General features: G+C 42.1%; 1 protein-coding gene across 2 annotated transcripts in view; it reads right to left on the bottom strand.

The window, feature by feature from the left end:
* Nucleotides 1-17,078: 17,078 nt before the first annotated feature.
* The window catches only part of slc36a4 (solute carrier family 36 member 4), a 14,259-nt gene continuing 7,365 nt past the window's right edge, over nt 17,079-23,972 (bottom strand). Inside the window, exons 9-11 of one of the 2 annotated variants that reach the window (XM_053647559.1) lie at nt 22,722-22,891; nt 22,348-22,517; nt 17,079-17,808 (exon numbers count right to left, since the gene is read on the bottom strand). In XM_053647559.1, the coding sequence (XP_053503534.1) occupies nt 17,576-17,808; nt 22,348-22,517; nt 22,722-22,891 (573 nt within the window). In that variant the 3' untranslated portion in view covers nt 17,079-17,575. The remainder of the gene's footprint in view (nt 17,809-22,347; nt 22,518-22,721; nt 22,892-23,972) is intronic. The other variant, XM_053647560.1, reaches the window with a different exon arrangement.

Raw genomic sequence — 23,972 nt, forward strand, 5'->3', positions numbered from 1 at the left:
GCTACAACTAAAGATTATTTTCATAATCGATAATCAATTTTTATTTACCCCCCCCCCCCCCCACACAACTAGTTAAATAAACAATTAAATTGTTTATTTAAAATAAAATCCACAAACTGAGTGTTACAAATATAAATTCAGACTAAAACTGTACACAACTGTTTGTCCAAAACAGAAAATAACCCAACACACACACACACACACACACACACACAAGAATATATATTATTAATTTAGGACTGTAGTTTAATTCGGTGCTTTTTGTGAATCCATAAAAAATAATGCATAATATAAATATAAACTAAATAAATAAGATAAATTTATATATATATATATATATATATATATATATATATATATATTAGTATTTATGCATTATTTTTTACAGATGCACAAAAAGAGCTGAATTAAACTACAGTTCTAAATTAATAATAAAAACTCACTTTCACTACACCTTGTGGTTTCTGTTACTCGCTGCCTTTAGACATATTATTTTACTTTTGATCATAATGTTTTAATTAGACATTACAGATCTTACTCGCGCTCCTATTGCGTGTCTACACAGCGCGTGATCAGCAATGCAGCCTCATTACTGACACATCACTTCCATTATAAGAAACAACAGAATTTACACTGCAAGCGTGCAGTGATGATAATACATATATGATAATAAACTTAAATTAAACTAAACCTTTCAAGCAACTTGCGACCGCATCACTGTCATGCTCGTGCTACACAAACTCCGCTTTATAAAGTTTGAGCTTCTCTGCGGTGTTTAATATAAAAGGACTTGGAGGTCGCACACTTTCTTCCTCAGTCGTGACGATTTCGCCTCTGTCTGTTGGTGAATGAGGTCATGTTGGGAATAAAAGGTAACGCTGACAGAACGTAAACTGAAGAAAGTCAGTGTCAGTGACTCTGAGGCTAAAGCTAGCGGTGTCTCATTACGTGCGTGTGATGTCATGCACCATCAACTAGGATGCAGATTATACTTCTGTTTAGTAAAAAAAAGCTAGTGTTCTATTTGAGATGATATTACCATTCTAAAATCCACACACTAGATGGTAGAGTACAGTGCATAGTGTAAGTGTATAGTACTTCATTTGGGACACAACTTTAGTATTTACTCTCCGAAGCATGTTTTTGGAACAGAAGTAACATAGTGAGTAAATCTCCCCGGTGCCACGCGTAGACCAACTAATCGATATTGAGATTCGTTTACAACGATTTTCATAATCGATTATTATCCAATTTATCGATTAGTTGTTGCAGCTCTAGTAAAAAAGTAAAAAAAATTAAAACTTTCCCCTTGGAAATGTAATTAACTAGAGATGCACCGATACTAAATTTCTCAGCCGATACCGAATATTCAGAGTGATATCGGCCGATAACCGATACCGATAGTTCTGCCTTTTATGCCTTCTTTTAAATTAATAATGATTAATTCCACAATTCTGAAAGAAATGCCAATAAAAACTTTCCATCCATCCATCCATCTTCTACCGCTCACTCCTTCTTCAGGGTCGCGGGGGAACCTGGAGCCTATCCCAGGGAGCATGGGCACAAGGCGGGGTACACCCTGGACAGAGTGCCAGTCCATCGCAGGGCACAATCACATACACACTCACACACCCATTCATACACTACGGACACTTTAGACACGCCAATGAGCCTACCACACATGTCTTTGGACTGGGGGAGGAAACCAGAGTACCCAGAGGAAACCCCACAGCATGGGGAGAACATGCAAACTCCGCACACACAGGGCCCCGGCAGGACTTGAACCCCGGACCCTGGTGGTGTGAGGTGAACGTGCTAACCACTAAGCCACCGTGCACCAATAAAAACTTTATTCTCTCTATTTCAACAAGTTGTTTCACAGTAACTGGTCTCATAAACAGAAAACACATTACTCTAATTAACATTAACAGATGAAAAAAATTCTGAAGATTAAAGTAAGATTATTAATTTATTGAATGTTATTAATTCATATTAACATTGTCTGAAATCTAAAACACCTCCTGTTAGTCTCACATTCACTCACCACAGACAAAAGCATTTCTACTTCATCAGTAACATCAAACTGTTGTGAAAAAAACTACAAAGGCAACAGATTTAACACATAACTGCATGCAAAGCCTCTTCTTCTTCTCAGCGCTTCACCACCTCTCATTTAAACACATGCAGAGTGAAAACAAAGCCATGAAAGAGGCACGGGATTTTTTATTATTTTTTTTATGGAAGAGCTAAAGACTTTCTGGCGCTAGATTATGTCGAGGCACAAACACAAATGCAGTGTTGTGATCAGCTCCTGGGTATTAGCATGAAATAAATTCAACTGGAGGTGATCTGTAATGCAGGGTGAATACTTAAGTAATTGTACTTTGTTACTATACATGAGTATTATTTTGGCATGTTTATAACTTGAGCTTGAGTGTTATTGAGTTATTGAGAATTCTAGTTAATTACTAGAGAAGCACCGATGTTTCGGCCGATAAAAGCTGTTTTTCAAGCTATGGGCCGATAGTTTAAAAATGTCCGATGATCAGGGCCGATTATATCCTATCAATCAAAAGGGGGCGGGAAAACACATGGATTTCGTGCTGTGTTTAAAGATGATGTCTCTTGTGTGGAATGACAACAAAACTGCAGTTTGTAATGTCTGTAATCTCTGCGCTGTTAAATTTTTACACCGGAAGTGAGCAGCAGTGAAGTGGGAGTTTCGGTGTCGAGTCTAATTTTTTATTTTTTTGCCCTGCTGCTTGAGCTGAATTAAAGGGCCAGTACACTGATGAAAGACTGAAATGAAGATGAGTTGAAAAAACATATATTGAACAGAAAAATATATTTGTAGAGTATTGTATTTCATATCCAGTTAATGTTAATATATAAAAAAGTTTATATTATATATTACCAGGGTTGACATTGGGCCTAAAAATCCCCACTTTTTTTTTCAGGTTTCAAAAAACCTGCCACCACTACCTGGCCTTTAAAACTAGATGTTTATGAGCTAGATGTTTGGTAGATGAGTGAGATCAAGCTATTACCAAAAAACTTTGATAGTGATGTGTATTGGAAATATAGGTATCCATGACAACTAGACTCGTTGGATGTGTATTTTATAAAATATGTCCATAGTGTAAAATCATGAACCAGAAATTCAACTAAATTCAAGTTTCAAGCTAATAATTACTAATGTTCTAGCAAGGAACGCTCTCTCTAACTCTATCAATTCCATATGTTAGTTTTTAGCTAGCACTCATATTAGCTATACATACAAAGATGAGTTAGCGAAGTCCAAATGGCTTATGGGTTAAAGGAATATTTTAGTTTAACATTATGTTTTAGTGTTCAGGTTATAATGACTCAAATTGGGTTGATCAATTGTGTGTACATCTATAAAGTGTATCTACTGTATCTTTATGTATATTATTATTGTTATTGTTATTATTTTACTAAAACATTAGCCATCAGCATAAAAATATTAACAAGATCTCAAACCAAGTATCTAATAAAAATAACAAATTTCTATTTATCTTTTTTTTAAAAATGTTTTTCTGAGCTAGCTACTTTTAAATATAAAACATTAGTCAGTCTCACCAGGATTTTGTGTGAAAGACTGTGCAAACCAATTTTGTGCAGTTGCGATTTCACCAATCCAAGTAGTTTTCCACACAAAAAAAGCACAAAAAACTCTGCAAGTTGCATTGCAAATTTTGAAAAAAAATCCGCAACAAATTCAGGCATGTTTGGTCGCAACAGTCACGAGAAAAAATGCCAATCGAACAAATCAATTAATACATGTATAAATTTTCTTCTTAAATGTTACTTCTTAACTTTGCCTATGGTTGTGATGCCGTAACTAATATTAGTTATGTGAACCTTATGGATATTTCAATCGAGTAAACATTATGACAGCAAAATTATGTTCCTATTAGCTACCAGATATCTAATATAAAGCTGCACCACTGTAGGTAGAATAATGTAAAGAGCTAGAAAATCATGATCAATTCAGACATTGCATTGTGCCTAGTGCGGTAAAGGTTTGCTTGAAAAACAGAATAAAGAATGAAAACCAAGCCTGTAAAAAGTCGCAGACTGAATTCATTAGGTTTGAACATATGTCTCATTGTGTATTGCTTGCTGCTGCTTCTTACTGTCTTATTCTTTGGCATTTCATGGCATTTCAGTATTTCACGGCACGGTGCTTCTGCAGGTGGTATGCCAGCATGGCTATGTCGACATGACGTCTCCGGCTTCCAGAGGATACGGGCGTGTGGCTTGGGTTGTGTTTTTGTGTTTGTAGTGAGTTTATCTTAACAGATCTCGCATCTTTGTTTTGTCCAACAGGATTTAATTTTTTCGTTTTCAGGAAATGAGGAGCGCATGAAGCCTGTTTTGGTGTAAAAAAAAACAACGCAGTATTTCTTGGTATTTTTGTATCCAGTGTGTGGAGCTTAAGGATAAGCTGCTTTCAAACTAGCTCATGTGTTTGCGCTATAATAGTTTACCTAATGTTAGCTGACTGACTTACTACAGAACTGGTTTTGAATGCATAAAAAACCAGCTAGTTTGTCAACAAACATGGCTAGGCCATTGACGTTAATGTTAGCTAAATAATCTAGTTAGCAAGGTCGTGGTAAAGCTAAATGTGTCATTAAACCAAGCACTTGCACTGTGTAAAGCCGTGTAAAAATCTTAAGAAATGACTAGTACTATTCAGCGTATTGAATTACGCAGTATCGCAGTACGTTGACGATTTCTGCATCTCATGTTTAGGACAATAGTTGCACTATAGTGACAATTATTATACATATATATATATATATATATATATATATATATATATATATATATATATATATATATAATGGATTATTGTCACGATTCCCCCTCGAAGCAGCGTGCTCTAAGCGCGAATGCGCGAGCACCTGCTTTCCCGTTGTTGACCGTAGTGACATCTGGACACGTGTGTTTTGTTTATGTTTCTGTCATGTCTCCTCCCTGTTCTGTCATTGGCTGGGATTTCACGTGGGTCTGTATTGCTCTCAGCTGCTAGCAGTTTAGACGCTGATTATGTCCGCATATATACCGTGCGCCTCCCAGCACACAGGGCGGAAGATTAATAATATGTTAGCGTTAGTTTAGTTCGTATCGTAGTCATAGTCACAGTTCATGTTTAAAGTTAGTTCGCGCTGGATTATCCGCTTCCAGTCCCTCGTCATAGTTCGTTTCTTGTTTTGTTTATCGACCTAGATTCCTGCCTTGCCCCGTGTATGCCTGTTTGCCAATCGCCTGACCTCTTGCATGTTTGTGGATTACGTTTTGGATCACATTTTGGATTTGTCTGCCTGTCTTTCTTTCTAATAAACAACTGTTCATCCTGCACTTGCATCCGTCCTATCTCTGCACCGTCACGATTCGTGACAGAATCTTCCGCCTCAACATGGATGCAGCACGAGGACGAGAGAGAAGTCACGCCACAGAAACCAGGGAAATAGTAGGACAATACCTCATCGGGGAACGCTCGGATTACTGGCCGCATTTTTCATCCGTGCAATTTCCCCAAAGGTACGCCATTGAATTGCCGCCAGAGACAGCGGGATTGGGGAGCTACCCGCTGGGGTTCCTCTTCAGCTGCCAGGTGTATTTCTGCAGCTTGGCGTTTCCCAAGCCTACTAAGAGAGAGTGGATTGGGTTCCTGGTGTCCAGGTTTTGCGGTCTGGCCCGTGACTGGGCGGAGCAGCTGGTGAATGCTGGGTCGCCAGCCCTCCATGATGTCACTCAGTTTGCAGAGCTGTTTATGGAGGAGTTTTCACAGCCTGGACAACTTCGTGGTCTTGATTTACTGGGGTGGAGAGTCAATAGACAGCCCCAGGTGGAACCACCATTCAACCTCTATTATGAGGAGATGGACAGGGCAGTAACCAGCGATCCACTTCAGTTTCCGGCCAACGCGGGGGCGAAATCTCCGAGATGTATGACCGAGGGCTGCTGGAGAGAGACTCAGCTTCAATGTCCCACCTGCAAGAAGCTGGGCCTCCAGGAAGCTTTCTTCTGCTCTCAGGAATGCTTCAAGAGCAGCTGGCGGGAGCATAAGAAACTCCACCGGAGAGCCCGTGCAGAGACCCAGCCCGGGATCGACAGGGTGACCTCGGAGCACCCGTCGGAGGTCCTAGCACCAGAGCCCCAGCCGGAGGTTAACCTGGCGACCTCAGAGCTCAAACCTGAGCCCCACGAGGTGGGCTCACCTGCCGAGCTCCAGCAAGAGGTCAGCGGGGAGGCACCAACACCAGGCTCTGACGTCCAAGTCCAAGTCAAGTCTCAAGCTTCTGAAGTCCAAGTCCAGTTTCAAGTCCCTGAGGTCCAAGTCCAAGTCAAGCCTCAAGTCCCTGAGATCCAAGTCAAGCCTCCAGTCCCTGAGATCCAAGTCAAGCCTCCAGTCCCTGAGATCCAAGTCAAGCCTCCAGTCCCTGAGATCCAAGTCAAGCCTCCAGTCCCTGAAGTCCAAGTCAAGCCTCCAGTCTCTGAGATCCAAGTCAAGCCTCTAGTCCCTGAGGTCCAGGTCCAAGTCAAGCCTCCAGGCTCTGAAGCCCAAGTCAAGCCTCCAGGCTCTGAAGCCCAAGTCAAGCCTCCAGGCTCTGAAGCCCAAGTCAAACCTCCAGGCTCTGACGTCCAGGCCAAGCCTCCAGGCTCTGACGTCCAGGCCAAGCCTCCAGGCTCTGACGTCCAGGCCAAGCCTCCAGGCTCTGACGTCCAAGCCAAGCCTCCAGGCTCTGACGTCCAAGCCAAGCCTCACGTCCCTGAGGTCCAAGCCAAGTCTCACGTCCCTGAGGTCCAAGCCAAGTCTCACGTACCTGAGCTCACGTTCAAGCCTGCTGATCCAGTTGACCAAGCTCTGCTAATATCTCAGCCTAATGACCAAATGCTGCTCACACCCAAGTCTACCGACCCGGTCGCCCAAGTTCAGCCCACGCCCAAGACTACTGACACGCACAGCCAAGTTCTGCTTGCGCCCCAGTCTGCTGACACGCACAGCCAAGTTCTGCTCGCGCCCCAGTCTGCTGACACGCACAGCCAAGTTCTGCTCGCGCCCCAGTCTGCTGACACGCACAGCCAAGTTCTGCTCGCGCCCCAGTCTGCTGACACGGCCAGCCAAGCTCCGCCCGCGCCCGAGTCTGCTGACACGGCCAGCCAAGCTCCGCCCGCGCCCGAGTCTGCTGACACGGCCAGCCAAGCTCCGCCCGCGCCCGAGTCTGCTGACACGGCCAGCCAAGCTCCGCCCGAGTCTGCTGACACGGCCAGCCAGACTCCGCCCGCGCCCGAGTCTGCTGACACGGCCAGCCAAGCTCCGCCCGCGCCCGAGTCTGCTGACACGACCAGCCAAGCTCCGCCCGCGCCCGAGTCTGCTGACACGGCCAGCCAAGCTCCGCCCATGCCCAAGGTTCACCTGGTGACCTCAGAGCCTCAGCCTCCCTGTTCAGCTGAGGACGTCGCTCAGCCTCCCTGTTCAGCTGAGGACGTCGCTCAGCCTCCCTGTTCAGCTGAGGTCGTCACTCAGCCCGCCTGTTCAGCTGAGGTCGTCGCTCAGCCTCCCTGTTCAGCTGTGGTCGTCGCTCAGCCCCCCTGTTCAGCTGAGGTCGTCGCTCAGCCTTCCGGCTCCATGGCAAACGTCGTTCCCCCCTACTGCTTCGAGGAGACCCACGCTCCTCTCCCTGGCCGCACGGAGACCCACGCTCCTCTCCATGGCCTTACAGGGGACTTCGCTCTGCCTTCCAGTTCAGCTGGGGTCGTCGCTCCACTTTCATGCTCCGCCGAGGACTTCGCTCAGCCTGCCTGCCCGGCTGTGGATGTCGCTCTGCCTTCATGCTCCACCGAGAACTTCGCTCAGTCTGCCTGCCCTGCTGTGGCTGTCGCTCTGCCTTCATGCTCCGCCGAGGACTTTGCTCAGCCTGCCTGCCCGGCTGTGGTCGTCGCTCTGCCTTCATGCTCCGCCGAGGACTTCGCTCAGTCTGCCTGCCCTGCTGTGGTCGTCACTCTGCCTTCATGCTCCACCGAGGACTTCGCTCAGCCTGCCTGCCCGGCTGTGGACGTCGCTCTGCCTTCATGCTCCGCCGAGGACGTCGCTCTGCCTTCATGCTCCGCCGAGGACTTCGCTCAGCCCGCCTGCCCTGCTGTGGTCGTCGCTCTGCCTTCATGCTCCGCCGAGGACTTTGCTCAGCCTGCCTGCCCGGCTGTGGATGTCGCTCTGCTTCCCTGCTACGCCGAGGACGTCGCTCCTCTTCCCTGCACCACCAAGAACACCGTGCAGTTTCCTGGCTCTGCCTGGGACATTCAGTCCAGGGGGCCGGGTCCGCCAATTAAATGGGATGACTCATGGCACTCCGGGAGGAGTGCCTTTGGGGGGGGGTTCTGTCATGATTCCCCCTTGAAGCAGCGTGCTCTAAGCGCGAATGCGCGAGCACCTGCTTTCCCGTTGTTGACCGTAGTGACATCTGGACACGTGTGTTTTGTTTATGTTTCTGTCATGTCTCCTCCCTGTTCTGTCATTGGCTGGGATTTCACGTGGGTCTGTATATCCGCTTCCAGTCCCTCGTCATAGTTCGTTTCTTGTTTTGTTTATCGACCTAGATTCCTGCCTTGCCCCGTGTATGCCTGTTTGCCAATCGCCTGAACTCTTGCATGTTTGTGGATTACGTTTTGGATCACGTTTTGGATTTGTCTGCCTGTCTCTCTTTCTAATAAACAACTGTTCATCCTGCACTTGCATCCGTCCTATCTCTGCACCGTCACGATTCGTGACAATTATATGGGAAATATATATTGGCCATAAAATATATTTAGCATGTATTATAGCTAGTCTGTTTCTTATATGTATCATCTATCCATCCAAGTAAATGCCTAAAAAAGAAACCTTTAACAGAAGCTTTAACAGCTTTAATACCTCGCTCTGCATACTAAGCATGCAGTATTTTTCAAATGTTGACCTTTCTGTGGAAAGCCTTTTATCCTGTTTGTGCTAACAAACACATGTGGGGAACGCATGCAGCATAAAAAGCAACAAAGACTGAATTGAGAAGATATTGCTTTTGTTTACATAATTCATCATGATATTTAGAAGTGAATGAGAAACACCTATAGCAGCACTAGCAAAGTAAATCTGTTACCTGTTTATTTATAAACAATCATCCGTTTTTATTTTTAAAAAATTGTATTTCTGGGTTTCTAACTGATCAATTCCGTAGCACATACAGTGTGTTTTTATGAACTACAGCAGCACATAGTTATAGGTGAGGCATTATCAGAAAATGTTACAGGAAAATTATCAACTACAAACGTTATTGTTAACAAGAACTTTAGTGCTTCCTAATTGCAGGATGTTGCAAAATGTTTAATTCTTCTTATACTGCCACAATTCACCAACATTTACCATTTTATTTTATTAATAAACAACTTCTATCCATTTATAGCTACATTTAATGTTGTGGAACGTCCATGAAACAGGCTAGTTCCTGTTCTCGCTTACGTTATAGCAGCCATAAACACTAGCAATAAACGCATTAGAACTTGTGATTTGAATTACAGCTAAAACAACTGCCAGAGCTGCTGTTACAGCAAATTAATCAACACCTCTTTCCTGAGCAATCAGAATCGAGAATTCAACAGTGCTGTGATACCAATTTAACGATACACGTCAAATAAATTGGAGTGAATGTATTCATATTAGCAAAAATATTGCATAGTATTACAATGTCTTTCTGTTTCTCAATGGACAAAGTGAAAAGAAAGGCTAGTGGTGATTTGGCTGGTTGGTGATTGGCTGATCAATCACAAGCTCCGCCCCTAGCCGGCTCAAGGATGCCTGATAGTGCGGTAAATTAGAATTGGTGTTAGTGTTTGGAGAAAGAGTGTAATTTGTAGTTCATAGGTGCTTTGAAAGTAATATAATTAGAGAAATTAATTAACAATGTCCATCTACACACACACATTATTACCTTTAGACCAGGATATTCATATGTCTCAGAAAGAAGTCATCAGGTATCCAGGACCAAGTGAAGTTGTGAGAAATGTGTGAGAAATATTGCATCAATAACAGATAGTACTACTTGTTTTAATTTGTTTGTGAGGACCATCCTTCGGCATAATTGTTAATGCAGCTAATTAATGCAGTGTCGACACTTCAACACGACCGTAACCTTAGTAACCAAAAGGAAATATTTTCAAATAAAAGCTTTACAAACAGTATTTGATTGTAAAAAAAAAAAAAAAAAAAGAAAAAAAAAAGAAAAAATTACGAGGATTTGTGATTCTGAGGACATTTGGCACTATCCTATCATTGTGAGGACCTTGGTCCTTTTTGGTCCTCAGAAACATTTTATATATCTATATATATATCTATATATATATATCTATATATATATATCTATATATATATATATATATATATATATATATATATATATATATATATATATATATATATATGAGTGTGTGTGTGTGTGTGTGTGTGTGTGTAAGTTTATCTTAATATCTTTGTGAGGACCTTTCACTGACACGATTTTTTATGCAGTTTTTATCATGGGGACCAGCCAAATGTCCCCACAAGGTCACACACACACAGATTTCAAAGGATTCTTTTAATTAGGAGTCCTACAGAGTTGAGATGTAGTGATTACAGCAGTCATAAATTATCCTCTCTCTCTCTCTCTCTCACTCACTCTTTGCGTGATCAGTAGTACTGTGTTAAGTTCATCAGAACTTATATGCATCAGCGAAAACCACACCATGGGGTATGCAAGTTCTGTGATGCGAATGCCGAGAGTGAGAGGAATAGAGAAGAATCTTTGAATTTTTGTGTGTGTGTGTGTGTGTGTGTGTGTGTGTGTGTGTGTGAGACCTCAGACCCACCCTCACACATTATTACCAGATGGTGTTGTCGTCACAATTGTGCCCTAATTACCTGCACACACCTGTCACGTAATCACACACACACACAAATTTAGGAGGTTTATTTATCTGTCTACCTCCTTGTTTACATATCTGGCCAGAGTACAGTCTTGCCAAACTTTTTTCCCCCATGCTCTGATGTGTACTAAACCACATAATATTAACGTGTGCATGCGTGTGTGTGTGTGTGTGTGTGTGCGCAAATGTACGTGCTTCCCAGTGTGAGTTTTTAATTGGGCAGTGATCAAGGTAATGAATAATACAGAAGCCTGATCAGTGTTTCTGTGTACGAGGGACAAGACGAGAGCTTGATAAGAGAAAGAGGAAAACAGAATCTTCAGCAAGTTGTTGTTTTTCTCAGTAGTGGGAGGAGATGAAAGAGAAGAGATTTATAATGAGGGAGAATCCATCACAAGCAATTTGACACACATTTACATAATTAATCGGATCCAGCAAAATAAATAAATGTCCCGCACATCATAACCGCGCCACCACTTTTTTTCCTTTAATATTTCATTCTTTAAGATAATGTGAATGTAACGGTACAATCTTGGGAGCTCAGAGCCTAGCAGCTGGGATGAAGAGTGTATCCAGCTTGATAAATGAGACCCGTTGTTTCTAGAAAAAAGAGAGAGCAAGAGAACACGTACATGTCTCACACGTAACTGGAGTCATATATAAATAGTCTTGTGTATATCTAACCTTTCATATAGCTAGATTCTCATACGTAGCCGGAGTTTTCTGTGTAGCTAGCTCATCATTTATGTCACTAGAGCCAATAATCGAATAATCTAGTCAATAATCTAATAAACGCATAATCTGGCAAGCATCACTTTCGGTTTTTGGTACATTCTCCACCGCTGTCCTGTCATTGGTAAGTTATCTGATTGTGTTCACCTGTACTGTGTTGCTCCTTGATTAATTGGTCTGTTTATACGTTGCTGTTTCGTCGTAGAACAATTTTGTTACTTTCGGTCTGTGCTCTGTTCTCTGAGTTTTGCGTCATTTTACTTCCTGGTTGTGACCTTTCCTGTTTCGAGAATCGCTCTGTGATTTTTGCCTGCATGTATTTTCATACGCCACACCACAGACAGTGATTATGATTGTTGGATTTGCTCTAATAAAGCATGTAATACATATATTTTCATATACGTGTGTGTGTAAGAGAGGGAGAAAGACAAAAGAGCAAGCAGTTCTCTCAAATCTACAACAACAAAAAAGGGATCAATTGAAATAATGTCAATCAATCCTACAGATCTCAATCTTTTAGATCCTCACAGCAGGTCTCAAGCGTCAGTTCCTGTTTGTGAATCAGTTTCTGGATTGATCTGTTCAGCTCAGTTGACTACCTTTCTGGCAGGTCTCCAAACTCTTGGGTCATATCACTGGTAACATGAAATTGATATTGATTTCCTTTTTAATTTCCTACTTTATTTCTCCACAATTTAGCTGTAATCAGTTCCCACCTGCTAGTTCATTCTTGCCTGTGGGATCACATCTACCAACCTTGGAAAGTGAGGGCTTATACGTACAGTACTTTCTCCACGGCATTAACCTGTGCTAACTTCCTTGTTCTTTTTGTTAGCATTGCTGTGACTGGGGAAAGTGGAAGGCCATTCCCCCAATGTAAAGCTCATGGACTAGTGTGGCTTAATCAGGATTAGGAACCTGTTATCTACCAATGATCCGGTGAAACCACAAACACTACCTGAACGTGAACTGAGGAAAATGCGTCAGCCATTTAAAATTCGACTTGGTGATGAAACAGGGGAGCAAGACACATTATGATGGCATCATGGCATCATGCTCAGTGATGGACAAATGATACATTTATTAGCGAGCCCACTTTGCTAGGGAAAGTGAAAGCTCCAGTGTCTCATGTCAGTGAAAAACCACACTGAGGAACCCTGTTTACTGATAATGAGCTGCTACTGTAGAGCAAGACCCAGGTACGGGAGTAGGGTATATATTTATACGTTCAGTATAGCATTTGATTGGACAAACAGAAGACTATAAGGCTAAAAATTTTCATCATTTTCCCAGAACTATAAAAATTACAACAAGAATATTCTTATCCATTTTCCATACTACTTATCTTAGACAGGGTCATGGGGGAGCCTGTAACCTGGAGCCTACCCTAGGAAACTCGGGGCTCAAGACAGGGGACATCCTGGACGGGGTGCCAACCCATCACAGGGCACAATCGCACACACACTCATACACTACGGACAATTTAGAAATGCCAATCAGGCTACAGCGCATGTTTTTGGACTGGGAGGAAACCGAAGTACCCAGAGGAATCCCCTGAAGCACAGGGAGAACATGCAAGAGAGCATGCAAGCACTTGCATCCGCATCCTGGGGAAATCTGTGGTATCTAGCACCAAGACGTTACCAGCAGATCCATTTGAGTCCTGTAAGTTGCGAGGTGGGGCCTCCGTGGATCCGACATGTTTGTCCGGCAAATCCCACAGACGCTCGATCGGTTTGAGATCTGGGGAATTTGTTGGCTGAGTCAGCACCTTAAACTCTTTGTAGTGCGTCAGGACGCATTATCCTGCTGAACGAGACCACTACCATTAGGGCATACTGTCGCCATGAAGGGGTGTACTTGGTCTGCAACAGCGAATACCACACGAATTCCAGGACCCAAGGTTTCTAAGTTATGGCTGATCGGTCTATATAAATGACTACTTTAAAATATTTTCACTCTTCTTGGTTCATCGGTCCAAAGCGTGATCTACATAAATTTGTAACAATGTATGGATGGCTGCTCTGTTGTCTTCTTGCTGTAAATTGCCAGCTCTCATTTACGACTCAGATCTACAGTACGACTTCCTGTCACTTAATCGCGTCGAACCACTGCCCCTGTGAGCACGTTACAAATCTTTGTCTCTTTCTCTTCTCAACCCCCCATCTTGAATATTACAAATGACATAATCGTTAACACAAATGGCACAAGAATAGACTCATAATGTCTGTGCACATGCAAATACACCAATATTAAAATGTCATTACATTTATACAAACACCCAACAGAAAATTAAATAAACACAGTGGGATGTGTTTAATCTCCGAGGCGAGTCGGGCTAGCTCATTCAGTGACTCAGTGTCCCCCAGGCTGTGGCATTTTGCGACGAATTTTGCAGTGTCTGCCTTTCCCGAGATGAGCTGTAATTTCTGTGTGTCTCTCTCTCTCTTTCTTTTCCTCTCCCAGAGCCAAGGGCTGCTCATTATTTTTCCTTTTCCTTCTCCTGCTTTGATGCCAAGAACTTTCTGAGCTGTTTTTCCTCTTCTTCACCGACTCCGCTAATAAATCGTTCCCGCAGGGCGGTGGAAGATTACCGTATTCACACTCACACACTCATAGGTTTTCCTATGCTCGACTTCACACACATACACACTACACACCTTGTATCTCTGTTAAACAGCGTTATATTATTTTCTGCGAATACGTTCAGTCGTCGTCCGTGATCCAGACAGTTGAGAGCTACAGCTACAGCACCACACAGTGTACAAAACATCGGTTTGCGCTGAAGTCATATCGTACCGTGTCTATTTTTATTAACAGAACATGGATTTATTTGTGATATTTACAACATGAAATTTATGAAAACAATAAATATTACAGTCAAGCTGATTGCTGATATTCTTGCAAATATTTTTTTTGTTTTTAAATGAATTTTTTTTAAGCAAATGAGGCTTTGTCTAATTAAACGTGCAGAAAGTAAACATTTACATACTTAATAAAGCCATTCATTTAGTCTTTGGGTGTTAAATGATTTATTTCACTGCCAAAAAATCATCTCTGTTAAAAAAAAAAAAAAAAAAAAAAGTTGGTTTTCACAGAAATGTTTGCTGGAACGTCGTTTCTTCAATGTTTAACTGAAGAAAAAAAAAAGCCATGAAATATTTTTAACATAATTTATAATATAAAAATTCTGAACACATGAATTGTGAGGAATATACCGTATTAGGATAGAAACAAATAAAAGATTATTCGAATTTCTTTTTTGTTGTTGTTTTTTTAAAAAAATACGTGATGTCACGTCTTCCAACGATAGTTCCTTCAATTTAGAAGGTTTCTAAAAGAAACTGACACGTATTATAACGCATCGTAAGTACACAAACGTTGACATGTAAAACGGTAATCTTGCTTACAATAGCTATATATTGACTGTGCGAAGTGGGTGTGGCTACAGCCTTCGTTAAAGCTGTTAAGTTTCAGATCATTTGGTGGTCGCAAGAGGAAACCCTGATAGCACCAAGCTGCTGTGCAGGGAATAATACACTGCCCACGTACTGTGATACCCGCCGAGCGGTGCCGAGTTGATGAACAGGGTGCCAATACATTGTGCAGAGCTACAGTCAGTAATTATATACATGCAGAAGTGACCTACATAGTAGGAGCTCCTGATAAAGCAGGCAGTGGATATTAAAAATGCTGTATTGTGGATTTTCTGGATGCCTGACATCCCTTTCAGAAATCCTCTGTGTCGCTCATCTATAAAAAGCTCACAGGGGCCTATTTCTGTCCTCACGTGTCAGAGACACGCTCACGCACTCGTCCTTGCGTTCCCTCTTCTACTTTCACATTCTCTCCATCACTCCGCTCTCTCTCTCTTCACTGATTCAATCCCTAATCTCTTTTCTTCATCCCCTTTATGTTCTTCACGATGTCATCTTTTAAAATATATTTTCTTTCACCTCCCCCCCCTCTCTCTCTCTCTCCCCGTCTCTGTCTCTCTCTCTCTCTCTCTCTCCCTCTCTCTCTCTCTCCCCCTCTCTCTCTCTCTTCCTCACGTGCCAGCTGTCAGGGGAGCAGTGATGTGTGCCGAGAGCAGGCATGAGGAGAATACAAGCACGGCCAAGCTAATGAGCCAAAAGCAGAAAGAGAGAGAGAGAGAGAGAGAGAAATATGGACAAAGAAAGAAAGTGAAAGAGACAGAGATAAAAAAAAGGGAAAAAATGGAGAGATGGCAAGAAAAAGAAATAGAAAGCAGGATGAAAAGAATGAGTGCGAGAGAGACTTTCTATAATTGACAGGATGACAGGCGTTCAAACCTCCATCAACTTTCTGTGTGTGTGTGTGTGACTGTGTGTGTGTGTGTTAGTTAGATTTGGTCGAGCCATATAATTAAAAAGTGTGTGTGTGTGCATGGATTTGGTTGAGCGATCAAGAATGTATGTGAGAAAGTGAATGTTCACAGCACAGGTTCATACCATGGCCAAGGAAAATACTTGTTTCTGATTGGCTGACAGACCTGTACCTCTAACGTAGATCCAGTCAAAAATGTTTGACCTAGAATGTAGCAACAACAACAAGCATTAATAACGCTTAAAGCTAGGCTAAATGACAAGAAAAATGAAAGGACATGGATATCAGCCAAACTCAGTATCCGAGCTAGAAGGTCCTTGGTCAGGGAAGGCTTTAGTGAAGCATGGTGGAGGCAGTGTTGTGCTACGCCAGCGTTTTTAAAGGATGAATGCAGCCAAATACAAAAAGAAATCCTGATGTTTCCAAAGTGCAAACATCATCAGACTGGGGCGACAAACGACCCGACACGTTCAGTGGAGAGTGGCTTCAGGACAAACCTCTAAACGTCCTTGAGTGGATCCCTCTAGAATGTCTTCATGGAGAGAACTGAATACTGTTCGTCAGTTTACAGACACTCCCTAATCCACTCTGATCGATCTCGAGAGGATCCGCCAGGGAGAAATCGTCCAAATCCACACGCGCAAAGCTTGTAAACACTTACCCAAGCAGACTCGAAGCTGTACTGTTCTACAAAATTCCAAATAAACGGTCTGAACATTTTATCTAAAATGAGCGATTTCAGTCTCTGATTTTAAAATATGTTTATAAAAACATTTTCGCTTCGTCACTATGGGGATTTGTGTGTAGATTAATGGGCCAAAAAAAAAGTCTATCTTTTAAATAGACTTTAGACTGGAGCAGTGGTAGCCCAGTGGTTAAGACGTTGGGCTACTGATCGGATGGTAATAAGTGCATACTCCAGCACCGCCAAGCTGCCACTGTTGGGCCCTTGAGCAAGGCCCTTAACCCTCAACTGCTCAGACGTATAAAATGAGATAAACGTAAGTCGCTCTGGATAAGTGTGTCTGCCAAATGCCATAAAGGTAAATCTATTGCATGATAAACTGCGCAAAAAAGTCTGCACATTTTTCCAAACCCAAAGACCACATTGTGTCAGGAGGAAGATGAACATAGTGGTAAATACATTTCAAACTCAGCGAAACAAAAAACGTCTGTTAAAGTGATTAATTTATTCATAATAAATCTGTTAAGTCAAAGAATATATACAGTACAGTGTGTAGCACTCAAACATACACAGACACATACACACACAATAGGAGGAATGTAATGCACTACATGAAACAGACATCAATGGTCTCCATTTCACTCATCTCTCTCTCTCTCACTCTCTCACACACACACACATACATACACACACACACACAGGGTGAGGGATGGCAGTGTGTGCAGCTGGAATGAAAAAGTAATAAGAGAGTTATAAAAAGTGTCGACCCGTGTATTTGTTTCCAGGAGTACACAACACAGTACGTTATCGCTGTATGGGGCAGTAGGTCTGGCTTTGTTCTCGTCGTCAGGGAGATGGGTATAACATCTCCCCCACTGTGACGTACGTTCCTGTGAGGAAGCCGAGGAATCCGATCAGGGCGATAGACAGGTCCTTCAGGAAAAGGAGTGCAGACGGACGAGTGGAGCAAGCGATCAGTTCGACCAGGGGTGGGAAGATGAGCGCCAGGGCGGAGCTACTCACCGCGCCCACAAACGAGATGACCAGATCCAAACGAGGGACGAGAACAGCCACTGCACCTGCGGAGGGAGATAGAGAGAGAGAGAGACAGAGAGAGAGAGAGAGAGAGAGAGGTGGATGAACACTATTTTTAATACTGTTTTTAACATGCATTTGTTGAACAACAGATTCAGCTAAATGATATAAAAGTGATTTTTTTGTGTATTCTTTAACGAAATATCAACAGCACTTGGTAACGCCTTCATTCCACAGCTGTGTTTGCTAAAGATAGTAGTTGTGTGAATCCTACGTTCATTCATTTTCGCTCTCTCTCTCTCCCCCGCTTCTCTCTCTGGGGGATTAATGCAACTCAACACCAATCAGCAGCAGTGAAACTATAAACCAGACAAACCAGGCAACCGCCTCAGGCTCCAGTCAGTATAGCTGACCACTTCAGTCCACCGTAATATCAAATGTCAAAATCCCCTAAAGGATCCCCTAAACTGCCAGAAGGTTGGAAAAGCACTTCTCAGAGAAGGAAGCAGGGCAATTAGGGAAAGATGCTTTCCAGAGCAAACAAAAACCCAAAAAAGCGTGGTGAAAACGCTAGAGCTGAGCGTTTTTTTAGCATGATAACATAAAACATAAAGAAATAGTTATGTAAGAAGCTTTATAATTAAAAAAAAGACTAAAAATCATGTTTATATGTAAGAATTGATTAAATGAAAACAGTTCCAACGCTAACTCAGTCCTTAGCTGTACCTGCACTAAATGTGACACATATCATAAAAGTGACAACACGACGGCCGCTAGAAAGGCACAAACCGAGACGCTATTCATCATATAAACAAAAAAAATCTGACAAGAAACGGTACTTCAGTAAGTGGTGAGAATTTCACGAATTGAGCGCCGTTGCCACTCGCAGGGTTTCTCTTAACGCGACGTTAGCTTTCACATTTCAGTTGTCATGATTGAATCGTCTCGGCGGCGTCACAGTCGCACTCCGTTCATTTATACTTTACAACTTCTGTCCTGTCTCAGCTACGTCTCAGTGATGAGTTCAAACACTGCTGATGGAAAGAAATGACTCAAAAAGCTCTTTCCATGAGGGAGACTGTGAGAGACATGCTTCTGAGGGCTTTTACAGTCCTACAAACTTAAAAACATTTAATTTCTTCTCTTTATTCATAGTAGTACTCGTTGTAGTATAAATAGTAACAATAACATTAGTAGTAGCAATAATAATAATAATAATAACAATAATAATAATAGTGCTAGTAGTAGTCGGAATAGAAGTAATAGTAATGGTAGTAATAATAGGAGTAGAAATAATGGTAGTAGTAATAGTACTAATAATAGTAGTAGTAATTGCAATAGCTGAAATAGTCATAGTAATAGTAGTAGTAACAGCAGTAGTAGTAATTGCAATATTAAATGTAAGTAATAGTAGTAGTAGTAGTAATAGTAGTAATACTACTACTACAACAGTATTAATACTAGTAGTAACAGTTGCAGTAGTAGTAACAGTAGTAATAGTAACAGTTGCAGTAGTAGTAACAGTAGTAACAGTAGTAATAGTAACAGTTGCAGTAGTAGTGACAGTAGTAATAGTAACAGTTGCAGTAGTAGTAACAGTAGTAACAGTAGTAATAGTAACAGTTGCAGTAGTAGTGACAGTAGTAACAGTAGTCAGTAACAGTAGTAACAGTAGTAATAGTAACAGTTGCAGTAGCAGTAACAGTAGTCAGTAATAGGCAGTACAAATGTACCACAAATGTCTGTTGTGCCAATAAAACATACTAAATTGTAAAAAAATTTTGTGTATCTGGGATTTCTAAAAAAATAAAAATGTGTATGTGTCTGTGTTTTAGTTAAAGCATAAAAGGAGACAGAAAGGGAGAGATGTTTAATTCATGAGACTACAAGTGTCATGTCTCCTCTTCTTCCCTTCACACACACACACACACACACACACACACACACACGCACGCACGCACGCACGCACGCACACAAAATGCCTGTCTGCTTCTGCCACCCTGAGGAAATCTGTCAGGCTTTTTTTCTTTTCTTTTTTTAAAAAAATTGTGCCAATATTTGAAAACATCTTTTTTTCTTTTTTTTTTTTTACACTGGGATACGCGGACCTCAGGGTTCCAAGCCGATGGGATCAACTTTGGGATGTCCATTATAGGAAAATAATCAACAAAGTCTTTTATTCCTTACTTAGTGGATTGTCGTATACCCTGATTTAATACACGTTAGTGTAAAACATTTGATTTTATGTTATTGTCCAAAGTTCTATGAAAAATTTGTAAACATTAATAAAAATAATAACAACAAACAAACAAACAAACAAACAAACAAATAAATAAATAAATCTGTTGTAGAATGCTTCTTAGCTTGCAATGTATTCTCACCTTCCTCACTATCATTATTGAATGCATAAATGTTTACAGACAGGAACAAACAGGATCTTCTAGAATCTGTCTGCACCATTAAAATTCTACCAGAAGTCTCATCCAAAAAAATATTTTATTTCCTCTGTCGAATAGGGCTGTGTATCCGTATCCGAAGCAACCGCAGACGCTATGCTGGAAAAATTAGAAAGTGTCGTCATTTTGTTATCCCACACTGCGCATGCATATTTACCGGGTCACTGAGTGATCCTACGCTGTCAGTGTACTCTGTGTTTACTGCTCCCGAGTTAACAGCCCTTTCTATCGATACATTCCTCTAGGGCGAACCATGACTCTTCTAAAACAACCCCATCCCTTAATTTCCACCATTAGCCTGTGCGTTCATGCCAGCATCCTGTCCTCCAGGGACCTCAGTCTTCTCCGTGATTTGGCTTGCTGCAGCCTGTCTGACAACGCTAACCCTGATTTCCTCATTAGCAAGAGCTCTGTGCTGGGAAGATCAGATTTTTATGCCCAAAACTCAAAGACGTCACGCTCTCTGAGCTTATTGAGATTGTTGTTGCTGAAACTAGCAGAACTCTCCAGTGAAACATAAAAATGGGCCTCACAGTAGAGCTCTGCAACAGATCATATCACAAGGCTAAAGGAAATGTGAACTCTACATTAGACGTTGTGCACTACTATATAATGGCCCTCATGATTGAGCAATGCTGTACATATAATACTGACCTAGATGTTGGGGCTCACCGCAATGCCAAGAAATGGGCCTCACGGTGGAGCTCCAGAAGAGCACTCATTCTGAAATAAATGATGGGTCTAATGGTGGGGTTCTGTGACAGCCCTCATTACGTAATGAGTCTCATTGTGGAGTTCTGCCATAGGCCTCGTTCTGAATTATGTAATAGGCCTCATGGTGGAGCTCTGTGACAAGCCTCATTCTAAAATAAATAATGAGCCTCATGGTGGAGCTCTGTGACAGGGGTTATGGTCAAGCTCTGTGAAAGGTCTCATGCAGAAATAAATGATGGGCTTCAGGGTGGAGCTCTGTCAAAGGCCTCGTTCTGAACTAAGTGATCGGCTTTATGGTTGAGCTCTGCAACAGACCATAAATAATGAGCCTTATAGTAGAGCTCTGCATTAGACATCATTCACTGTGTTATGATGGCCCACTGGGAACTACGCTATCATTCTTACACTGATGATATGGGCTAGATTATGGGCCTCATCAAAAGGCTAAATGATGGGTCTTATGGTGGAGCTCTGAAACAGCACTCATTCTGAAACAGGTTAAGGGCCCCGTGGTGGAGAGGTCCAAAGACTTCATTCTAAACTAAATAATGCATCTCCACAAGAGTCCCCACCACTGAGCTAAACAATGGTATTTACAGTGGAGTTCCACAACAGGTCGTACCTATGCTATATGATAGGCTTCAGGTGGAGTTCAGCGCAAGACCTCATTCTGAACTAGATCACGGGTCTCGTGGAAGAGCTCTACAACAGGCCTCATTCTGTATTCTACAATGGGCCTCATGCTGGAATTCTCTGAATGGCCTCATGGTGGAGCTCTGAAAGGACTCGTTCTGAAATAACGTTAGACTTCTGTAACAGGCCTCATCCTGAATTACATAATAGGTCTCATGGTGGAGCTCTGTCATAGGTCTCATTCTGAATTATATAATAGGAATCATGGTGGTGCTCTGTGAAGTCTCGTTCTGAGATAAACAAACGGGCCTCTGAGCTAAACAATGGTTCGTACAGTAAAGCTCCATAACACACCTTATGATGAAGGCTAAATGATGGGCCTCATGGTGAAGCTCTGCAACAGGCTATATTATTATATTATACAATTATATTATTATTATATATTATATATGTATTATTATACATTATATAATTATATATATTTTTATTATATTATACAATATTATTATATAATATGCCTCATGGTTGAGCTCTGCATTAGAATTCTGGATTCTATAATGAGTTTCATGGTGGAATTTTGTAGCTGGCCTCATGGTGGAGCTCTGTCATAGGCCTCATTCTGAATTATATATCATCACATAATTACATAACATCATGGTTGAGCTCTATTCAAAGAAATCTTTCACATTACTATGAACATTTGATCCTTGCAAGTATAATGAGACCTGAATGTGTGCGTGTGTGTGTGTGTGTGTGTGTGTGTGCGTGCACTGCACTCACAGGTAATGCAGGTCAGCAATGCCCGTGTACAGAGGTCAGTGTGTTGTCTCCATCTCTCTGAAACACGCTCACACACAGCAGGTACCACGATCTCCGCAGCTACAAAGAACTGAACGGCAAACGTCACAAACACTCCGAACGAGTACAGCACCTTCACCAGGAGATTAGACCTGCAGCAGAGGATATTTAAACTCGGTATAAACATACACACACACACACACACACACAGGCCTCTTTTTGTAAGAGTGCATGCATACAGTATATTAGCATATTAAAACACATTTTAATATTCATTTGAATATTAATGACTCTGTAGAAGTGTTGTCTTCTAGCCTGACCCCTGCGTTTTGATGTAGTATTGTAACTATGGTTACCAGGTGTCATGTGGCAGGTTGAGAGTGATGCTTCCTTTGATGTCGTCACCGAAGTGGAGGTAGCCAAGTGTCGCCAAGGTAATGTAGAGGACAATGACGATGCCCATTGAGACATCAAGCGCGCAGGAGAAGCGCTTTGGCTCACGCATCTGATTTTCTACAGGAAGAACCTGAGCGCGCACACACACACACACACACACACTATATTGTGTACACTTAAGCCATATCATATGAGCAAGAGTGCTGACCATTGGCACGGCCGTGATTCGGCTGTAGGCACGAGGCCGGACGTAATTCTACTACGCTAAATTGAGCTAAATGATGGGCCTCATGATGGAGCTCTGTAAAAGCGCTAGATGAAGGACCTTGTGGTGTAACTGCATGTTACACCTTATATTGAACTAAATGATAGGGCTCGTGGTGGAGCTCAATGATAGGTCTTATATTGAGCTAAATGATGGGCCTATGATGGAGCTGTGTGATAGGCCTCATGCTAAACTAAAATGATGGGCCACATGTTGGAGCTTCACAACAGGACTTGTAGGAGCTAAATACTGGACTCATAATGCAGCTTTGTGATAGGTCTTATACTGAGCTAAATGATGGGCCTCATGGTGGAGCTCTGTAACAGCACTAGATGAAGGACCTTGTGGTGTAGCTGTATGTTACACCTTATATTGAACTAAATGATAGGGCTCGTGGTGGAGCTCAATGATAGGTCTTATATTGAGCTAAATGATGGGCCTATGATGGAGCTGTGTGATAGGCCTCATGCTAAACTAAAATGATGGGCGACATGTTGGAGCTTCACAACAGGACTTGTAGGAGCTAAATACAGGACTCATAATGCAGCTTTGTGATAGGTCTTATACTGAGCTAAATGATGGGCCTCATGGTGGAGCTCTGTGACGGTCGTCATACTGAGCTAGATCATGGGTCTTGTGGTGGAGCTTCAGGATAGACCTTATTTTTAGATAAATGATGGGGCTCATGGTGGAGGTCCATGATAGGCCTTACAATGAACTAAATGATGGGCCTGCTGGAGAAGTTCTGTGATAGGCCTCATGCTAAACTAAAATGATGGGCCTCATGGTGGAGCTTCACAACAGGCCTTGTATTGAGCTAAATATTGGGACTCACAATTTTGAAAGGTTTTTTTTTTTATTTTTATAGCTTTGTGATAGGTCTTATGCTGAGCTAAGTGATGGGCCTCGTGGTGGAGCTCTGTAATACTCCTTACCCAGAGAGGAT

The sequence above is a fragment of the Ictalurus furcatus genome, chromosome 17 (assembly GCF_023375685.1).
Source record: "Ictalurus furcatus strain D&B chromosome 17, Billie_1.0, whole genome shotgun sequence".
Classification (NCBI taxonomy): domain Eukaryota; kingdom Metazoa; phylum Chordata; class Actinopteri; order Siluriformes; family Ictaluridae; genus Ictalurus; species Ictalurus furcatus.